Raw genomic sequence first — 20,667 nt, forward strand, 5'->3', positions numbered from 1 at the left:
CAGCCTGAGCACCTTGAAAGATGGGGGAGGGACAGAATACATACAGATTCAAATTTTTAAAGACGGACAAGCAGCACACACTAAAAAGCAGAGCTGGAAAGATACCTGATCACGTGCTCTATATTGTCTTTATTTTTAATACAGCGGAATATAACAATTCCATTTGCAAACTTTTAAATTTTTGAGCTCCTCTTGATCTCCCCTCTCCACTCCTAATTCGAGAGAGAGGTTATAAAACTTGTATAAAGCAATTTGGATCGATCCAGGCAGGCAGGCTTGGTTGCAACGGAAGACCTGCTGTGCGCTATAGATGGCAGCTGAGCGAGTTACGTAAAGTTAATGCAATCTGTTTAATCCAAAATATTTTACACTCGGCGTCTATTGAAAACAACTTGAAACTGATTATGTACGAATGCAGATTACAAAGCAGACACTTTGTGCTTGCCAAGAATGAGTGGCAGCGTGTCCACAGGCTCCCCAGCAATTCTGCTGCCAAGAAACAAACGACAAATCAAGTTCCAGGGTGTTTTTTTTTTCCCTGAAACAGATTTTGTGGTGCAAAAAATAGCTCTCGTACAATCAGTTCAGTTTTATTTATCCAGCATACAAGCAAAACCTCACAGCACTCTCCCAACACCTCCAGACCTATTTCAGCTCTGGGCCTCAATGAAATAAGTAGGGGAAAAGGAAGGAAGGAAGAATTTGCTTCTGCAGCAATCAAGAGCAGGTCACCATCTGCCTCCTTCTGGAACAGGATGAAGAAAAGAACGGAAGATGTTTCCTATGAGGAGGGGGAATGAAAAGGGGAAAGACAGAGTGGCTGATTCCGCACACGTTGGATAATGCACTTTCAATGCACTTTATCAATCGTTTGAGGTGGATTTTTTGTTCCACACGCATAAAAATCCGTTCCAAATGATCTATAAAGAGGATTGGAAGTGCAGTATCCAACGTGTGCGGAACCACTCAGTAACTCCCTATCATGATTCCATACCAACCATGGGCTCTCCTTGGTGCCAGGTTTTATCACCGTTGCTCCCTTCAGGCACCAGGGCCAGTGTGGTGTAGGGGTTAGAGTGTCAGACTAGGATCTGGGAGTCCCAGATTCGAAGTTCCCTTCCTCTATTTTGTACTCTCCTTTCACTCTGGCTTTTGCAACGCACCTGCATCCTGAACTCTATATCAGTAATGAAGGTCAACCACGTGCAGCCAAATATGCTGTCAATTATCACATGCAGCCAATTATCTAAGGAGCGAAGGAAAATGGAGCAAAAGAAAAAGTGGAAAATTAGGAACTGCAAGGATCAGGGAAGAGTCCCCAATTCCCACCCCTTTTGCTCCATCTTCCTTCCCTCCCAGTTCCACTTCACCTCTCCTTCTTTCCCCCACTGATCATCTTTCAGATTATCAATAAAGTAAAAAGAAGGACCACCAAATTCTGGGGTTGCCCACAAGCTCTGAGAACTGTAATGGAGGCCAAAGCTCATCACGAACCAGGCCGGTATGTGGTTCATGAACCAGCAGTTCATCAGAGCCCATTTCTGACAAATGGCCATGAACTTTAGGGCGGTTCATTTGGTTCATTTTTCAGTTCGTCACTACAGACCGGTTGGCGCCAATCAATCAGTTTCCTAGGCAACGGGGGATGGGCTTTCTGCAGACCTTCTGCTGATCTGGAAGTGACCTTCTGCTGACCTGGAAGTGGTTGTTTGCTGGCCAAGAAGTGCCTTTTTCATGAACCAAACAAACTGGTTCACGAACCGGGGCAGGTTTGTGAAAGTTCGTGGTTTATGAAACGTGACAAACCACGAACCGCATGGTTCGTTTTTTTTCTGGTTCATGCCTATCTCTAGTATGGAGCTAAAAAACATCACCAGGTATTTGCTACAGATCAAACTGATATTAAAGGGGCAACTAGAGGGACCAGTTTAAAAGTCAGCAACTCTTAGGGTTCCCAGGTCCTCCTGTGGGGGTGGGTAGGCTTGCCAGGTCCAGGTTGGGAAATTCCTGGAGATTTGGGGGATGGCGCCTGAAGAGGGTGGTGTTTGGTGAGGGGAGGGGCCTCAGTGGGGTATAACTCCATAGAGTTGACCTTTCAAAGTAGCCATGGGAACCAATCTCTGTTGTCTGGAGATCAGTTGTAATTCTGGGAGATCTCCAGCTATCACCTGGAGGCTGGCAAGCTAGGAGTGGGGGATCTCCTGCTCCCACACTCCACCCCCCACCACCAGTCTCCTGGCCAGCATAGGGGAAAGATGGGAGAACAGGACTTTTGGACATGCTCCCAGGACAGCCCAATGACATCACTCCTGGGAGTGACATCATCATGTAGGGCCCTGGAGTGCTCCTGCACTGCAATGGGACAATTTGGGCCCCAAACAGGAATTATGTCATCATGTTACCTTGAAAGCACGCATGCATGCTTTACGTGTGTACAAAGGTGAGTGTCAGGTCCCCTGCCATCCTGCCAGGAGGGTAAGGGGACCTGGCAACCATAGCAATCCTATCAAAATCTCATGCCACTAGCTCGCAAGATTGTGGCAGCCATTTTAGGTTGCCTAGGCAACCACGAACAGCATCAGTAGGCTACAGAACTCTCATGAATGAGTCTCATGATATCTCAGCACAAACTATTTTATGTTTATTTTCTGCCAAAAGTGGGGTTTGCAGAAACATCTTCCCAATCCATACCTGGTCCCATTGTATGGATCTTTTAATTCATACATTTGGGGCCAGATTTGCAACAAGATATAAGGTAACAGGAGTCCCGCACTTCTGTAGGTTTTTAAACATTTATGTAATTCTTAGAGCAAGGGCCAATTCCAGAGGGCTGCAAGACCCACATAGAATTTGAAACAAAGAGATGAAAAGACAATCAGCTGTCGGCAACTTGCATGCCGGTTGTGGTTTCACTGAACGAACGTCTCCTCTCAATGCAACATATGCGCATGAATCTCACACCTCTGTCTTTCAGAAAAGAGAAGTTTATATCCATAGCAGTTGTCATGCCTGTTCTCTTTTCCCTCCACACACACACACACACACACACCCTCCCTGCCTTGTTTAACAATTGCTTTCTCCGAATCCTTCCTACCTGTAACTAATCACAGGGAGGGATACATCTGAGTCATAGTTCCTCAGCATCCAGTTAATACTACACTATTCCATATTCAGATAGCATTTTAAAACATTTGGGGTGTTTCAAGTACATTATTCTAGCAATTCTTACAACAACCTCGTTCCTAGATCTCCTTATGACAGGGGAGGCAAAGACAAGGAAGGCGGAGAAAAGAGAGAGGGATTTTCTAAAGTAACCTAGTAGAGTTGCCAGGTCCCCTTACCCTCCTAGCAGGAGGCGGGGACCTGGCATTCACCCTTTTCTCCTCCTCATGTTTGTGTGCTCCCGGCACAGTGAGATGACGCCACTTTTGGGAGTGACATCATCACGCAGGCCCTAGGAGCGTTCCCAGGAGGCCTATTCTTCTGCTTTTCCCCCTGCTGGCCAGCGGTGAATCCCCCACCTCCACCAGAGGACCTAGCAGCCCTCTGACCTAGTATGCACTAGTGTGCCTGGCCCTAGGTCACCCAGTGAGCTTCCATGACACAGTGGGGATTTGAACCTGGAACTCCCAAGTCCTAGCCTGACACACTGGCTGCACCATTCAGACACCGGGTGGGGAAAGCCACATTTTAAAGCACCCCAATGTAAAAACTTGCAGCGAGTTAAGTATTAGCAACCCAGGAAGAAAGGTTGTCGCTTAGCCCAGCTTTTTACATGCTGCACTGATGTTCCACTTATAGGGAAATATTAAGAGAGGGGAGCTGTAAACAATGCAATCCCGCACCGACAGTCTGAAGCGATACAGACCATGCCAGCAGTCTCCCATCTCAGTCACTGCATGCATTATCCAGACTAGGCCTGAGAGCCACACAGGTGCTGCTCTTGCCAGAGGGGTGCTGCTAAAGACGGAGTGCAGCCGTCACTCAAGCATCCCTGGCTGCTACTAGCAAAGCCAGGAAGGAAGGGTCTGATTGACACATGTGGGAGAAGGGACTATACCACATCATACTGCTGGGGTAACATTTTGAAATGCTCCCTGGCATAAAATGATTCCATGCAAACAAAAATGTAGGTTTTTATGGATGTTTAAAGAACAACTTGCATGGAACGGTTTTAAAAATAAACAGCAACTCCCCCTCCCCACACACATACACGCACCAGCAGTCTGAAGTGGTACAAGTCTACTGTCCTTGTCATGAGCCTAGACTTGAGGCTAAAGAGTAGAGCAGCCTCTCTAGGCCTCAAAAAAGCCTTTCCCTCACAGACAGCCCTCTGCCCAATTTTCTGGCAGGCCTCCATTTCCTAGGCACTCTCCAAGCTTCAGGATTGGACGGGTGAAAATGGAGGGAAAAGTAAAAGCCAATCACTGATGAGGAAGGGAAAGCAGGAGCCAATCACTGATGAGGAGGCATAGCCTTGAAAGCAGGAGAGTATTTAAGGCCCTGAACAGGGAAGGAAGGTGTTCAATTCTTGAAGCTGGGTGGCCGTAAGGCGGCCTTGGGAGGGAACAGATCCCTCACCCAATGGTGGGGGTGAGTCTGGCCTGAAGAAGATCAGATATTAATATAGAGTAGGGCATGTGTTAGGAAACTTTCTTGTTCCTCCATCCAGTTTCATTTCTGTGTGAGTGTTGAGATGTGTGGCTGTACTACACCCTGTGTTAAACTGCCCTGTTTCATAACTATTCATTTCCTTACTCAATTGTTATAGTCTTTTGTTAACAAATTAGTCTTCTTTATTCACTCTGCCTGGATCCTTCATGTCTCCACACCAGGGCTGAAAGAGGGGCAGCCGGGACAGAGAGGGTGCTCCGGGCCCTCTGCAGTCAAGTCCCAGAACCAGAGTGGTGGCAGTCTAGGGTTGGCAGCGGGGGGCCACTCACCGGGCAGGTGTACAGTAGAATTTTATCCCTGTGGGTATAGTAGTCCAGCCTTGTCAATCTGTCAGTGGGTTGGCAGTAATGTGTAAGAATTGTGACCAGGCAGGGAGACTCTATAAACACTAGTTCTTTTTTTTTCCTTACAGGCAATAAAGGGCCAAAATAAGGAGATTAGGGGTAGACAAATTAATCCTAAACAAAACACAAATATATACATGACTTAACCAGGCCACGCTGCTTGCAACTTTTCAACAGCAACCACACCAAGAAAGCTAGTGTGGTATAGTGGTTATAGTTTCGGACTAGGTTCTGGGAATCCAGGGTTGAATCTGTATTCTACCATAGAAGCTCACTGTGTAATCTTGAGATAGTTACACATTCTCAGCCCAACCTACGGTTGCCAACTTCCAGGTGGGTGCTGAAGATCTCCTAAAATTACAACTGATCTCCATACAAAAGACATCAGTTCCCCTAGAGGAAATGGCTGCTTTGGAGGATGGACTCTATGGCACCGAGGTCCCGCTGAAGTCCCTCCCCTTCCCAAACCCTGCCGTTCCCAGGCTCCACCCCCAAACCTGGAGTTAGCAACCCTAGCCTAACTCACCTTGCAAGGTTGTGCAAATAAAACGGAGGAGAGGAGAATGACATAAGCCACTCTGGGTCTCCATTGGGGAGAAAGGTAGAGTATAAACGAAGTAAATAAATAGTTAACATCGCTAAAGTTGGGAGAGCAGATTAAAAAAATAGGATGGTAGGTGGGTGGGAAGGACAGACACAAACAAGGAACACTGAGGATATGGGAGCTGCCAAGAGGAGAGAAATGAGAGGGGGATACAGGGGGAAGTAACGTGCTCCCCGCAAGTACCTGCGGGTACCCCACTTGTTGTTTTCTCATTTTCTCTGAGCCAGTTGTGATATGTCATGTCATATTGTTTTTATTGCACCGTTTTCTCATTTTGTAATCCGACCTCATTACATTGTTTGTTGTATGTTTCCATCACACTGGGGTTTTTTTGTAATCCCCCTTGAGTCTCAGTGAAAAAAGTGGCCTATAAATAAACAGACTGTTTCCCTTTGGCAGTACAGAAACAGAATAGCAGTGATGACACTCATGGAGAAAATATTTTTTAAAACGCCAATTTTTATCAGAGGTAACATTCATTTTAATTAAACCATCCTTAGCAAAACTCTGGACACGAGTCAGTGCAACACATTCATTGAGGCTATTTTATTGAACATTGTTTCTTTAAGGTATTGTTCCCTTGCAAACCTACAACCTGCCACTGAACTTTAAGAGCTGGTCCCAGATTAGTCTGCACGGTTATGACCAGCCACTGGCTCTTGATCTGGGGACTTGCAAAGAACTTGCAACCATTCAAGCATCACAGATGTGAAGCCTCCTTTCACCACATCTGATGAAAATGAAAATTAACAGATGGTTCCCCCTTCCAGATTGCAGCCAAAGATCCTTTCATCGCAAATACAGATGTCCATTTCCCCAAATGTTGGACCTTATTAGAGAGTGACATGCATATTGCTGTCTAAAAGGTCCTGCCATATGAAGAAGCAACTTGTACCCAATCCAAAAATCCAGACTAAGTTCTCCGCTGACAGAAGTACCTTCCATTAGCAGAACAGAACTGTCCTGCCTCTCTTGTCCTGCCTTAGCCGACTGATGTCCCCAAATGCTGTTCCTGGGGGGTAGCTGACCCACAGGAATGGCACGAGAGGCAATTAGATGGTCTACTGCAGGAAGAGGGAATTGGTGGAAATTATACCTCTCCTTCCACTAGGGGAAAATTTAGTCTGAATCCAGCCCAAGAAATACTATAGAAGGAAATTGGGAAAAGATCATTTTTCTCTATCTAATGAGCTTAAGTTACAAGAAGGCAGATTTCAGGGGAAGCTTCCGAACGGCGACTTCTCCATCACTGGAGGTCTTCCGGCAGAGGCTAGTCTGCCATTAGTTGGGGAGCATTCAGCAGGGGCTTGGAAGAGATGTCTTGTAAGGTGCCCTTTGACAGGAGAGAATTCCATATTGTCCCTCCAAATCTCATTTGTTGTTCTGCTACCATCTGGTCTAGTTAGAGCTCGAAGAGATAAGCAATAATGCACTTGACTTACCTGTCTCCCGTTAATGGCATAATGACCTCCGCTTGAGTGGAAAACACAATGAAAGATAATCGCATTCGGGGGCTGTTAAAGACAGGGAAAACATCCATAAATCAGACACATAAATCAGAAAGTCATATGCAGCATGAACACCCACACTTGTATTTCAGTGGGATCCATGCCATAGCAGGACTCTTAAGGCCTCTCCGTTTTGACCTTTATAACAGAATCCAAGTAAACACAAAACCTCACAGGAAATGTCTAACTTTCAAAATTGTGCAGTGAGCGCCATATTTCAGCCTACATGTGGCGCTGTCCCAAAAGCCAACTCTTTGAAGGAATTAATACATTCTCTTTGGTTTCACTCCCTTTACATATACATAATGCAAACCACTGCCAAGTATGCTGTCCACTCTGACTGGCAGTGCCAGCCCTTATCAGAACTTGAACAAGCAAGCCAAAAGATGCCAGGCGGGGACTCCGATTCTGCACCTCCATCCCAATCTGGCCAAAGGAAGAACATGCAGGAAATCTAGATTTAGTAGCATCATTGTAAGAGAAATTCTCATCATTCTCTTTACCAGATTTCTCCCTGGCACCCAACAATCCACTTAACTCCTTCTTTTTAGGAGCCTGGAGCCTGGTTAAAATCCATTCCTATTTGTTCTAAAGAAAAATTCCGATTTTGAGTTTGTAGTAGAATTTTATTCTGCAGATACCGAGAGGCAGGCAACGTCTTCCCAAACCTTCCTGTCTTCCTGCTAAAGTGTGCACCATTTTTTAAAAAATACCCTGCAAGGACTGAATTTACAAAACAGCACATCCAGTCCCTCCATGTGGTATAACAAAAAACTACAAAAAGAAATCAAAGAGGAATTCCTCTTTTTAAAAGAAAGAAGGGGATAAGCTATATCTAAAAGGATACATGATGGAAAAAGAACTTTCCTAACTATGTTCGTTATCTGTCTGGATGGCTTATCACCAAAGGACTGGAGAAAACACAATGCTGGTCAACGCTCTTGGCTTCAAGACAGACCTGCTCACCGAGTAACCGGAAGATCCTTGCTAGCTGCAGACTCCACTCAGCTTTCTCCTTCCTTCCTGCTCAACTCTAAGTTCAAGAATGCTGCTCATGCTACTTCTTGGAGAAATCAGGGATAGGGCCTGGGGCTTTCTTCAATCAAAGAACCTGCTTATTGGTGAACACCGGTCCCTCCCCTTAGTAGGTACTGAATTTCATATGTAGCAGAGATTGACAGGATCCAATGCTGAGAAGATTTAAAAAGCTCACAGGAAAAGATTGCTTAAGAGTAGGGCTTAAGCACTTTCTGCAATTGGCTTGATTTTCTGTTGAAAGTACAAGAATCCTTAAGTATCTTTTACACACTGGAAACCCAGGAGGAATCATAAGAGGGGAAACAACTTCAAAATCCCATCTCCTTCCCCCAAATCTCGCCCTCCAGAATCCTGCAATTTCTCAAGTGAGTAGCCAGCTAACGCTTCCCATCCACCACCATCACCACGTTTTTTTTTGTTTTAGTTTAACCAAGTCTCAACACTCTATCCTTTCTGGAGCCTATTCAGCCTTCTCAGGGTAGTCCTTTTTCTTTGGGTCAATTTACAGAGTCATATTTTTCTGCATATTTGCAGAGAAACCTGAGTAGTAGAAAATCCTTACGACAACTATGTGTTTTGCTACTTCTGTGACTTGCTTTGGGGAGAGGGGGAGACGCTTTACTATAAGATCCAGTGGTTTTATTTTTTAACGTCACCATTGTAATGGGAAGTACAGAGTACTTACAAGCTCTATGAAAGCTCAAGGCTCTTGGCAAAAAGGGTGTGTTTTGTTGCTACTGCAGCCCTACATCTCTCTGACCCAGCAAAATGGGAAACAGATGTACAACTCATACCGGAATGATCTAATTCTTCTAATGAAACCTGCTCTGCGCTTTCACCATATGCTGTGCTGGACAGCTTTTGTCAACCATTAGGCAGCCTTTCTGTTTCCCTCCATCGTTTTTTCTAAAAGGTAAAATCCTAATAAGCCAGTTAAGAACCGGTCAGCAAATAATTAAGCCAAATCACTTTTATTTCAGCCAGTTCAAAAAAGGGAGGGGGAAGGGAGTTGCCTCTTGGCTATAATAAAAAGATGACCAATCGGATCATTTTTGGATGAGATAAATATCTCTTTTGCCAGTAACTGAACAGCTGACCAAGTGGCCTCTTCCGAACCGTTGATTAGAATCTGCTTATTGACTTAGAGTCACGGCTTCATTCCTTGTTCTGCTAAAAAAAAAAAGTTGAGCCTGGCCTTTGGAAGATGGTTTGAATGCAGTGGGTAATTAGGCCTCCCTTAGTCACATGACTCGTCACCAGCTGTCCAAGCTCACAAATGCTTACTGTATCTCGTTTTCCCGTAGAAAGCAATTAACCACAATCATGTCTGCCCAGTCGCTTCCCACACTCCCAATGTTGTGCCTTTTGTTGCTTCGTACTCCATTTTGTTTCTTAAAATTTCCAAATTCTGTTCCAAGGTAACCTTGAACTATTTATGCAAATCAAACAACTCTGTACATATTTACTTGCATTAACATAATGCATTCTGCTAAGCAACAAGAGAAAAATCAAAGGATTTTTTAAATCACTAAAGCTCAGTCAAAGCCCTGCTTGATGTGTTTGAACAGGGTACTCATAGATGCATGGGATACAGATATGGATAGCCTCTACTACGGGCACATATCAGGCATGCAAAAAAACCAAAATCAGATGCACAGCATATGCACAGCCTGGCCTCAAACACACCATCAGACATGCAAAATGATATACCAAGAGAACAAAAAACACTGCGCCATGTTAAGTATGAAGAATCTCTCCGCCAGACAAAATCACTATTCACATGGTGTCTTTACCTTGGTAGGTAGGGGGAAATGTATTTCCCTTTTCTAGAAAAGGGGAACTTAAGCCCAACAAAAAGAACCAATACATCTTTGTATGAACAATGCTTTCCTGAAAAGGCAACTTTTATTCTAGTTGGGTAATAGCTATAAGAATACAAGAATTCATCTATCCCAGCATTCCGAAAAGTGACTAAACAGGTATACTCTTTACAGGATAAAAGCTAAAATGGAAGGGGGCAAAGAAACTCGTGAGATGGTCTCTCTCGTGAATACACAGATCTTCCTTCTACTGAGTCTAACGACTAGTATTAAGATTAGTATTGTCTGCTCTGACGGGTAGAAGCTCTTCAGGGTCTGAGGCTGAGGTCTTCTACATCACCTGCTACCTTATCTTTTTAACTGGAGATGCTGGGGATCAAACCTGGGACTGTCTGCATGCAAAGCAAACGCTCTACTGCTGAGCCACACCCCTGCTCTGTACTCTCCGATGGATAGTTTGCACATCCCACTCGGCAAGATGGAAAAACACCAAGCAGAAGGAAGCACAAATCCGTCATACATCCTGTTCTTCTGCTGAGCGATGTCCGCTACAACAGCAAGTTTGCTAAAAAGTAGATCTGACTGGCCAGTGTTGGACACAACCTGATCTTGTACCTGACCATGTCCAGAGCAACAGACGTTGGATCGGAGAGAGCAATGTTCCAGGCTCTTTTACAGCACAATCCCTATCCTATATTTCATGCATTCCAGTAATTGATTTGAAAGGAAGGATCTGGAAAGTTGAAAAAACGGCATGCTTATTAGCAATATGCAGCTTTCCAAATACATTTACAGTACAATCCTAAACAGAGTTACACCAGTCTAAGCCCATTTATTTCAATGGGGCTTAGACTGGAGTAACTCTGCTTAGGATTGCAGTGTTAGAGACTGAGATGCTATCATAAATGTATCTAATCTTAGGCAAAAAAAGCACATGCCTTTCATTTACATCTGAAGATTAGGTGCACAAGGGTTTCTTTAGCAACCTTCCCATTCAGCTTAAGCTTGGAAGCCACAGGCAGAGCAACTTACTTCACAAATCTGTCCGTCAACTTCTTGACAAAGTCGAAGATTTGAGTCCAGTTGTTCTTTACGCTCCCCGATCTGAAAAGACAACACAAATCTTTTCATCAAAGTGATCAAAACCCATATACGATCATGTTAAAACATTTGCACAAATCTGGCCCTTTCCCCCCATCACCATCTCTTGGGCTTGGTTCTTCCCAAAGACATTTCCTTTAGCAATGCTGCAGTAACCAAAGTCCTTCCTTAGGCTTGCATCTCATGGTAAATTTCTGCTAATGGAAGGAGAGGGTTTTCAACCATTTCCCATGCCTACCGGTGGTGGTGGTGGAGAGTGCCCTCAAGTCATAGCTGACTTATGGCAATCCCTGCTAGGATTTTCATGGCAAGAGACTTGCAGAGGTGGTTAACCATTGCCTGCCTTTGCAATCCTGGTCTTCGTTGGAGGCCTCTCATCCAATTACTAACCAAGGCCGACCTTGCTTAGCTTCTGAGATCTGATGAGATCAGGCTCACCTAGGCTATCCTTCAATAGCCTTGCATCCCATGGTAAATTTCTGCTAATAGAAGGGAAGGGTTTTCACTAGAGAGGGGCACAAAGTGGGGGGGGGGGGAAATGAACCGTGTGGTTCGTGGTTCATCACATTTCCCGCATCATGAATTTTCATGAACCTGCCCCAGTTCATGAACTGGTTCATTTGGTTCATGAAAATGTCACATCCAGGTCAGCAAATCGTCACTTCTGGGCCAGCAGAAGGCCACTTCTGGGTCAGCAGAAGGTCTGCAGGAAGTCCATCCCCTATTGTCTAGGGAACTGATTGATCGGCGCCAGGCTGTCCGCAGGGACGAACCAAAAAAAACAAACCAAATGAACCAGCCTAAAGTTCATGGTGGTTCATCAGAAAAGGGCTCTGACGGACCACTGGTTCACGAACCACGAACCAACTCAGTTGGTCACGAACTTTGGTTCGTATTTCGGTTCGTGCCCATCTCTAGTTTTCACCAATTTCCCATGTCTACTGTAGACCTCCAATTCTCCCCCTCATGCTGTACCCCAGGAGCAGAATTTGGGGAAGCATTTGCAGCTACCGAGGGAGGAAGAAGCTGAGGAAGTCCCATTCTGCTTACAGAAATGCCTTCAATTAGCAGAGATTTATCACCAGATCCAAGCTATAAGCTTGCATAACAGCAACTTAAGACGGAAGATGTCCATTTTTTTCCAGCCCTGTCAAACGCAAACTGAAAAGGCTCCATTCATTACATTTGTTGGGGCAGCAAAATTATGTGCTGTTCCTTTCCCTGAATTTTGTCTTTAATTGGTTATACAAATGGGACCCTTTCCTCCTATCCATTTGGAACTTGGCAGGCAGGATCCCTTGGGTGAGGGGGTTGGTCCCTGAAAATGTCATCCAAATTGGACAGAAAACACAAATGTAGCAGCTGGAAATGTGGCCGCCTGTTGAAACCCATGGAAACAAAAACAAACATAATAATGGCAACAAACACGACTCGCGCCTAGCACTGAGAGACCCCGGTTCTAATCCCTACTGCCATGGAAGCTCACTGGGTGACCTTTGGCCAGATGTTTCTTTCTCTGATGAATGCACTTCACCAGAGGACCGGCTATTGTGAGGATAAAATGAAGGAGGGGAGAACTGGGTCCCCATTGAGATGAAATGCAGGGTGGTGTAGTGGCTAGAGCGTTGGACTAGCATCAGGGAGAGCCAGGTTTGAATCCCTGCTCCGCCATGATAGCTCGCTGGGTGACCTTGGGCCAGTCATACTGTCTCAGCCTAACCTACCTCACAGGGTTGTTGTGAGGACTGGAGAATGATGTAAACCACCTTAGGTCCTCATTGGGGAGAAAAGCAGAGGATAAATGAAGGAGATAAATAAATTGTACATTCCTATCTAGCATTGACCCTGACCTAGGTAGTCTAAGAAAGCCTGATCTCGTCAGATTTCAGAAGCCAAGCAAGGTCAACCTTGGTTAGTAGTTGAATGGGCCAAGCAAAGTCAACCTTGGTTAGTAGTTCGATGGGCCAAGCAAGGTCAACCTTGATTAGTAGTTGGATGGGCCAAGCAAGGTCAACCTTGGTTAGTAGTTGGATGGGAAACCTCCAACAAAGGCAGGGGATGGCAAACTAATTCTGTTAGTGTCTTCCCATGAAAACTCTACCAGGGGTCACCGTATGTCAGCTATGACTTGACAGCATTCTCCACCACCACCTAGCACAGATCAGCATCTAAGTATTCACATCCACAAATAATATTTACTAATAAACATTCAGCCATAGTTACGTACTTATTTAGATCATTATATGCCACTTCTCTGGAGACCTGCTCAAAGCAGCTCAGAATGTAAAACAATAAAAACAGCTATAAAAACAAGCCAGGGCACCAAACCACCTACAACCCAATATGTTTACATAGCTTTCTAGCCAGACAGTCAGACTTCTATATCTTGATGATCCATACAGACGGCTTCTTAATAATAACAACAACAACAACATTCGAGTCATACACCGCCCTTCAGAACAACTTAATGCCCACTCAGAGCAGTTTACAAAGTATATTATTATTATTATTATTATTATTATTATTATTATTATTATTATTATTATTATTATTATTATTATTATTGAAAGATATGGTGAGTTAGCCCAGGGACTTCCAACCTTGGTGTCTCTATGGACACTACTGTGAATTTGAGAACAGGGAGTGTTTTTGAAATGTTCTAAATAAATCAGCAGTGGAATCCACCACAAAATGGCTTCCAGGGAGGGGCAATTACAAAATGTTGGCATTTTTCCAAGCCAAACTCCCTCCTAAAATAGGGATTAGGCTGTATTTATTCTGTAAAGTTGGGTTTTTTTTCATTTTTAAATGTATTTATATGTTTTAATGTTTACTGAGCATTTTATTGTACCCTGCCCTGAGCCTGTTTGCGGGGAGGGCAGGCTAAAAATCGAATCAATCAATCAATAATCTAGTTTCTGAATGAGGATTCCTGCCCTTTGCTGTTTGCTTTGAGGAAGAACAAAGTGGGTGTTAGGAAACATGAACAGGCAACATGGTGCCCACAGTTGTTTTTTTAAAGATTTAATACAAGAAACGATAAAACCATAAAATACAAACAAGAAAAGAATTAAAATTAAACCATAAAAGAAATAATCAAAACAACCCTTGGCAAATTATTTAAAACCCAAGAATTACCATAAACAAGCATCTAAACTTTGTTGTACTGAGGGGATTACATCTTTGGCATTTAAAACATCTAAAACTGGTTTCCATACTCGAATAAAGGGACTACCATATGCAAGTTCCCAAAAAACGGATTATGCATAATCCTATCCATCAAATATTGCTCCCAGATTTTCTGATACCATTTTTTTAAGCAATGGGCCTACCACGGGTGCCCACAGGTGACACATAAGAGACGAATGCTTTATCAAGCAGACTTATGTTTATGAGACATGCACAGTAGGAAGTTGTCCTTTCGGGAGGGGGGCTGTTAGGATGTTTTTGGGATGTTTTTATTCTGTAAAGTTGTTTTTTCTTTCCTGTAAACCACCCTCAACTATGGGAAGGGCAGGGTATAAGCATTTTGCCCTGACCCAGAGGACCCAGGCAGCCTAATCTGGTCAGCTCTTGGAAGGTAAGCAGGGTCAGCGTTTGGATGGGAGACCACCAAAAGAAGGCCAGGGTTACTATACAAAGGTGGGCAATGGCAAACCATCTCTGAATGTCTCTTGCCTTGAAAAACCTACAAGGTCACCACGAAGCAGCTGTGACTTGATCGCAAGAAAAGCTGGGCTACAAACCCAGAAAGTTGTGTCTGGTTGCCTAGACTTTGGAAACCCTTGTGCTCTTACATGGTGAAGAATCCATGTTTTCCTCAATTCAGTTCCAGGACAGCACACAGCAGCTGAACCGAATACACTGTCCTACATGTTAACCCACAAGAACAAGCCACTTAGCCTCTCAGCTTCTGCTTCTCTACCACGAACTCAAATCACTCAGCAGCACCACTGACCACAACTACCTCTTGCGGCCTCACTAACCCATTTCACTAACCCTAGCATCCACAGACTAGTGACAGAGGCACGTAATGCAGCATACAAAGTATCAGCAATGACCTCATGTCCTACATCTTTTTTTCATGAAAAAGAAATATATCCAAACTGTGCTTCAGCATCTGTCTTCTGCAGCAGAGCCACCAGTTATGTGTTGAGAACTGGTTCACCCATGCAGGAGAATGAACTTGTAGAATGGACTGCATCTCTTGGAACATTAAACGGATACATTTTAGAATAGATAGGTAAAGGTAGTCCCCTGTGCAAGCACCGAGTCATGACTGACCCATGGGGGGACATCGAATCATAACTTTTTTTGACAGACTTTTTACGGGGTGGTTTGACATTGCTTTCCCCAGTCATCTATACTTTACCCCCAGTAATCTGGGTACTCATTTTACCGACCTCAGAAGGATGGAAGGCTGAGTCAACCTTGAGCCGGCTATTTGGATTCGGCTTCCGCCAGGATCGAACTCAGGTTGTGAGCAGAGCTTGGGCTGCAGTACTGCAACTTTCCACTCTGTGCCATGGGCCACATTTTAGAATACTCCACTGTATTTTTTAAAAAATCCTCCTTGCCAAAAACAAAAGCCAGGACAACAAACAAAGGGTAGAACCTTTTTTCCTGTTGTGGTGCTTTCCCATCCAGGGACTTTTTTATACAAAGGAGGGTTCAAAGGTAGAATCCACCAACTGCAGTCTGGAATGCTGCAGTCCATTCTACCACCTCATTCGATTGCAAGCATGAACCAAGTTCAAGACTTGCTCTCAAGCTGTCGTAGGGAAACCAAATGTTCCTAGGAAACCTGTTAAGTGCAATCAGACCAATGGCTCATCTAGCCCACAGCAGCCTACCAAATGTCCCCAGAAGCCCTACAAGCAAGAAATGGGAGCACACATGAACGTGTCTTCTACCGAGTCCCATTGCTGGTTTGTCAAAGTCAGTACTATCTACTCTAACTGACAGTGGCTCTCCAGGATCTCAAGGAGAGATCTTGCATATCACCTACTAACTAGACATGCCGGGGATTAAATCTGGGACTTTCTGCATGCAAAGGAGACGCTCTACTTCTTCTTCTGAACACAGCTTCCCTTTATTTTTATTTATTTATAGTCCGCTGTCCCCGCAATGCAGGCTCAGAGCGGATCACAGCCCGATTAAAAACACAGTACAATATACAATAAATAACATACAGCTAAAAGCAATTTAAAACTGGCAGCAAAATTTAAACAGATAGTGGATTTCACAGTCCTGCAAAATCACTGGGTCTACGGAGGCTAATACACAGCAATGAGCTAAAAATCAGGAGGAGAGGGTCTTTAATCACTGTGGTAATGGACCCATCCGCCCTGAATTTGTCTAGCCCCTTGTAAAGTTTAACTAACAGCTGGCCATCGCCACATCCCATTTGGTGTTCCAGGGTGCACTGCAGCACCACCACAGTGCCCTGGCTAATGCCCATGTTAGCTAACTACATGCCCTAGAATACAACAGAGAATCTTCTGTAATGCACAAGAGTTCCATGGCAGATATATCAGTGTGGCAAGTGGCAAAGGACCACAGCTCAGTGCCAGAGCATCTGCTTTGCATACAGAAAGTCCCAGATACAACACCAGTTAAAATTATATCAGACAGCAGATGTTGTGACTGACATCTTTCCCTGCCTCAGATATTGGAGAGCTGCTGTCAGCCAGGGTAGACGTTAGAGATGGGCACGAACCAGGAAAAAAACAAACCATGTGGTTCATGGTTCGTCAAATTTCACGAACCACGAACTTTCACAAACCTGCCTCCCCCCCCGCTCGCCGGTTCACGGACCGGTTCATTTGGTTCCTGAAAATGTCACATCCAGGTCAGAAAATCGTCATTTCCAGGTCAACAGAAGGTCACTTCCAGGTCAGCAGAACATCTGCAGGAAGTCCATGCCCTGTTGCCTAGGAAACTGATTGATCAGCACCAGGCTGTCTGCAGTGATGAACCAAAAACCAAACCCAATAAACCAGACTAAAGTTAGTGGTGGCTCGTCAGATCCCTGCTGGTTTGCGAACCACGAACCAGCCTGGTTCGTCATGAATTTTGGTTCGTATTTTGGTTCGTGCCCATCTCTAGTAGGCATTAATACTGTAACAACAATTGCTAGGGTTGCCAACAGCCTGGTGGAAAAATTTCCCTCCTCTTTTTATAGGAGCTTAATGGAATGTTATCTACTTCCATGCCATTAATATCTTCAACCGCCCATTTCCAAACCTTAAGCCTCTATTAAATGAGCACATTTTTGTCCTCTAGAGTGTTGGCAACCTTAACAATTGCATATGCCCACTGCGTTCCTTAACTGCAGAAAACAACTGACCCAGGAGCCGATTCCTTTGTACGGGTTTCAGCAGAAATGAAGTGTGCTGAGGGCTACAATTTAAAGTCAACTGAAATCTTTCTGGGGAAATTAAAGTTTTAGGTGGGTAGCTGTGTTGGTCTGCAGTAGAACAGCACCTTAGAGACCAACAAGAGCGGGACCGTCTCTCACCATATATTCCCCAGAGGCTGCTTCGTTCAGCAGACAAACATCTACTGGTGGTTCCCAGCCCCAAGGAGGTTCGCCTTGCCTCAACCAGGCCCAAGGCTTTCTCGGCCTTGTCTGCGGCAACCCAAGGTCATTCGGATTTGCCATCTTTCTGCCGGGCCTGCAAGACAGAGATGTTCCGCCAGGCATATGGTGATCGAGGCGGGCAAACCATTCAAACTGCCCACACCGCCCTCCTGCCATGGGGGGGGTGGTATTCCCCCAACTCTGTATCTATCTGGAACTGGCTGTGTTTATGCTGAATGGGTGGTGCAATATGTGTGCAGCAGTTGTATATGTTTTATGTACTGTATTGTTGCTGTTGAATTTTATTTATGCTGCCAAGTTTCACTATTGTATATTTTATACTGTTGTGATCTGCTCTGAGCCTGCTTGCGGGAACAGCAGAATAAAAATTTAATTAAATAAATAAGATTTTCAAGGTGGAAGCTTTTGAGAGTCAGAGCTTCCTTCTTTGAACTTACACCCTGAAAATCTTGTTGGTCTCTAAGGTGCCACTGGACTCAAATCCTGCTGTTCTACTGCAGACTACTTCATGCACCACATCCAGCCGCATGGAATGGAAATCTGTCAGCCTCATAAAGATGTGTCTGCAGAAGGGAGCTCTGACTCTTGAAAGCTTACATCCTGAAAATGTTGGCCTCAAAGCTACCATCGGATGCAAATCCTACCGGGCAATTGCAACTACCTGGACGCGCTCTTGTAGAGCAGCAGAAATCCTGGGGGAGCGCTAAGTAGTTAACGGGGGCAGGAAGACATACTTTGACCAATTTGAGCACTGCTTCTCCCAGTAGATAATCACCACTAAGTAGATACTTAGGCCGCATGTGCCAGCCCTCTAAACTCTCTGGCATAAAATAAGTTATCTATTATGTTTCATGCAAGATATCTATAGAAATGCCAAAAAAGAAACAAGGTTTACGCAGCATAATCCAGACGAGATGCTAATGGAGCCAGTGTGGTGCAGTAGTAAAACTAGGATTTGGCAGATTTGGGTTCAAACCGGTGCTCAGCCACAGAAGCTTCCGGGTCCTTTGGGCCAGTCACTGTCTCTCAGTCTTACCAGGGCTTTTTTTCAGCTGGAACGGGGTGGAACGGAGTTCCGGAACCTCTTGAAAATGGTCACGTGGCTGGTGGCCCCGCCTCCTGATCTCCAGACAGAGGGGAGTTTAAATTGCCCTCCGTGCCATGACAATCTAAACTCCCCTCTGTCTGGAGATCAGGGGGCGGGGCCACCAACCATGTGACCATTTTCTCTGAGGGCAACCCACTGAGTTCCACCACCTCTTTTCCCAGAAAAAAAGCCCTGGCCTAACCTACCTCATAGGATTGTTGGGAGGATAAAATGCAGGATAGAGAGAATCATAAATGCTGCCTTGGGCACCTTGGGAGGAAGGGCAGAATAAAAATGTACTAAATCTAATAGGCACAGATAGTCTTGGCCTGTTTGTTCATACTAAATTTAAAAAAAATCAGGCCCCCTCATTAAAGGTTGCATCAGGGCTGGCAGCCTGCAGGTTCCTCTGAGTGGGCAGGCAAGCAGAGATTTCTATTTTGCAAAGGGAGAAACTGTAGAAACTCGCTAAGGTCAGCCAATGAATCCCTCTTGGCGATTCCATCAGCCCGCCAAGTGCAGCTGGTTTCAGCGAGGCCTCGCTCCTTCGCTGCAAGACCCCCCCCCCCCCGCACACTTTGGAAGAAGACCCAATTGCTCCTTCCCTCCTGTCATTCCAAACAACAGGGAAAGCTGATTTTACAAAAGGCATTTGCCTAAAAAATGTCGGTTAGGGAATTTGCTGTGAACACTCTCTTTTTCTCTAGTCTATTTTGCTCTTGGTTATTGCGATTTCATTCTTGGATTACCTCAAATTGCTTTGGATTATTTTGGAGAAGCGGGGTATGCCTTTTCCAATATATAAATGGCCCACTGAAATGCACAAAGGGAGGGGGGGAAAGAGTTTGCCATTCCCAGTCTTCCGCTCCGGCATCTGTTGCTGCCCGGTTACAAAAACCACGCTACAGTCACAGCAACTGAACTCCTGATCAGAGAAGCCTTCTGCTAGACCAGCTGCCAAATGCCAACCAAACCTAAAGAGGTGCCTGTTGCTGGGGCCCTAGAGAAAAAGTGGAGCGAGCTAAGAGTACACCAGCATTTGTGCAGGACACAATTTCTCACTGAAGTGGTAAACCTTTGCACAGGCTGTACCATTTCAGACAGCAGCTGGGCTCACATGTTTGAGCATCCATTCATACACACACACACACACACACACAAAATCCCCTTCCACATTCAAAGCAAGTGTGATTGACAATGCCTCTATGCCGATTTCCTGTGTCAAAGAAGAAGGCCCATTTGATCATGTGAGCTTCAGCCTGAGGTGAAGCAGCGTAGCTTTAATACAGAAGTTTACCACTTCAGCAAAAAAAAAAAGAGTCAAGATCAGATAAAATTTCCTGAGCTTTGTGTGCAGCTTTGAGCAATTCTCTCAAACAGGAGTCAAAAGGGGTGTTACCAGGGCCTTTTTTCTGGGAAAGGAGGTGGTGGAACTCAGGACCGCACAATGATGTCACTTTGGGTCAGCTGGAACAAGAAGGGGCTTTTTAAAGTTTAAATCACCCTTGGCGAAAATGGTCACATGGCCAGTGGCCCCGCCCCCTGTCTGGAGATCAGGGGGCGGGGCCACCGGACATGTGACCATTTTCAAGAGGTGCCGGAACTTCGTTCCCCCATGTTCCCGCTGAAAAAAAGCCCTGGGTGTTACTATTCTCTTCAGACGCCACCCACATCCAGTTGGCCCATTGGTCTTTCCTAACCTAATATAAATGTTTCCTGGTCAGGCTTGGTCTTTGCCTAGGTAGTCGTTTAAACGTCTTGCCTCGCTGGCAGCTAGCTACAGCTATGAGGCATGTTCTTTTCAGACAGAAGCTTTGGATGCAACCTCAACCAGCGAGAGGACTCAGTTTTATACAGTTCCTTTCGGCATGACGTCTCGAATCTCAG

The 20,667-nt window shown here is 45.0% G+C and overlaps 1 protein-coding gene across 2 annotated transcripts in view; it reads right to left on the reverse strand.

The window, feature by feature from the left end:
• The window catches only part of ANTXR2 (ANTXR cell adhesion molecule 2), a 160,879-nt gene that overhangs the window by 136,816 nt on the left and 3,396 nt on the right, over window positions 1–20,667 (reverse strand). For both annotated transcript variants that reach the window (XM_054990122.1, XM_054990121.1), the window contains exons 2-3: window positions 11,021–11,092; window positions 7,065–7,136 (exon numbers count right to left, since the gene is read on the reverse strand). In XM_054990122.1, coding sequence (XP_054846097.1) covers window positions 7,065–7,136; window positions 11,021–11,092 — 144 coding nt within the window. The remainder of the gene's footprint in view (window positions 1–7,064; window positions 7,137–11,020; window positions 11,093–20,667) is intronic.

Source organism: Eublepharis macularius, chromosome 10 (assembly GCF_028583425.1).
Source record: "Eublepharis macularius isolate TG4126 chromosome 10, MPM_Emac_v1.0, whole genome shotgun sequence".
Lineage (NCBI taxonomy): Eukaryota > Metazoa > Chordata > Lepidosauria > Squamata > Eublepharidae > Eublepharis > Eublepharis macularius.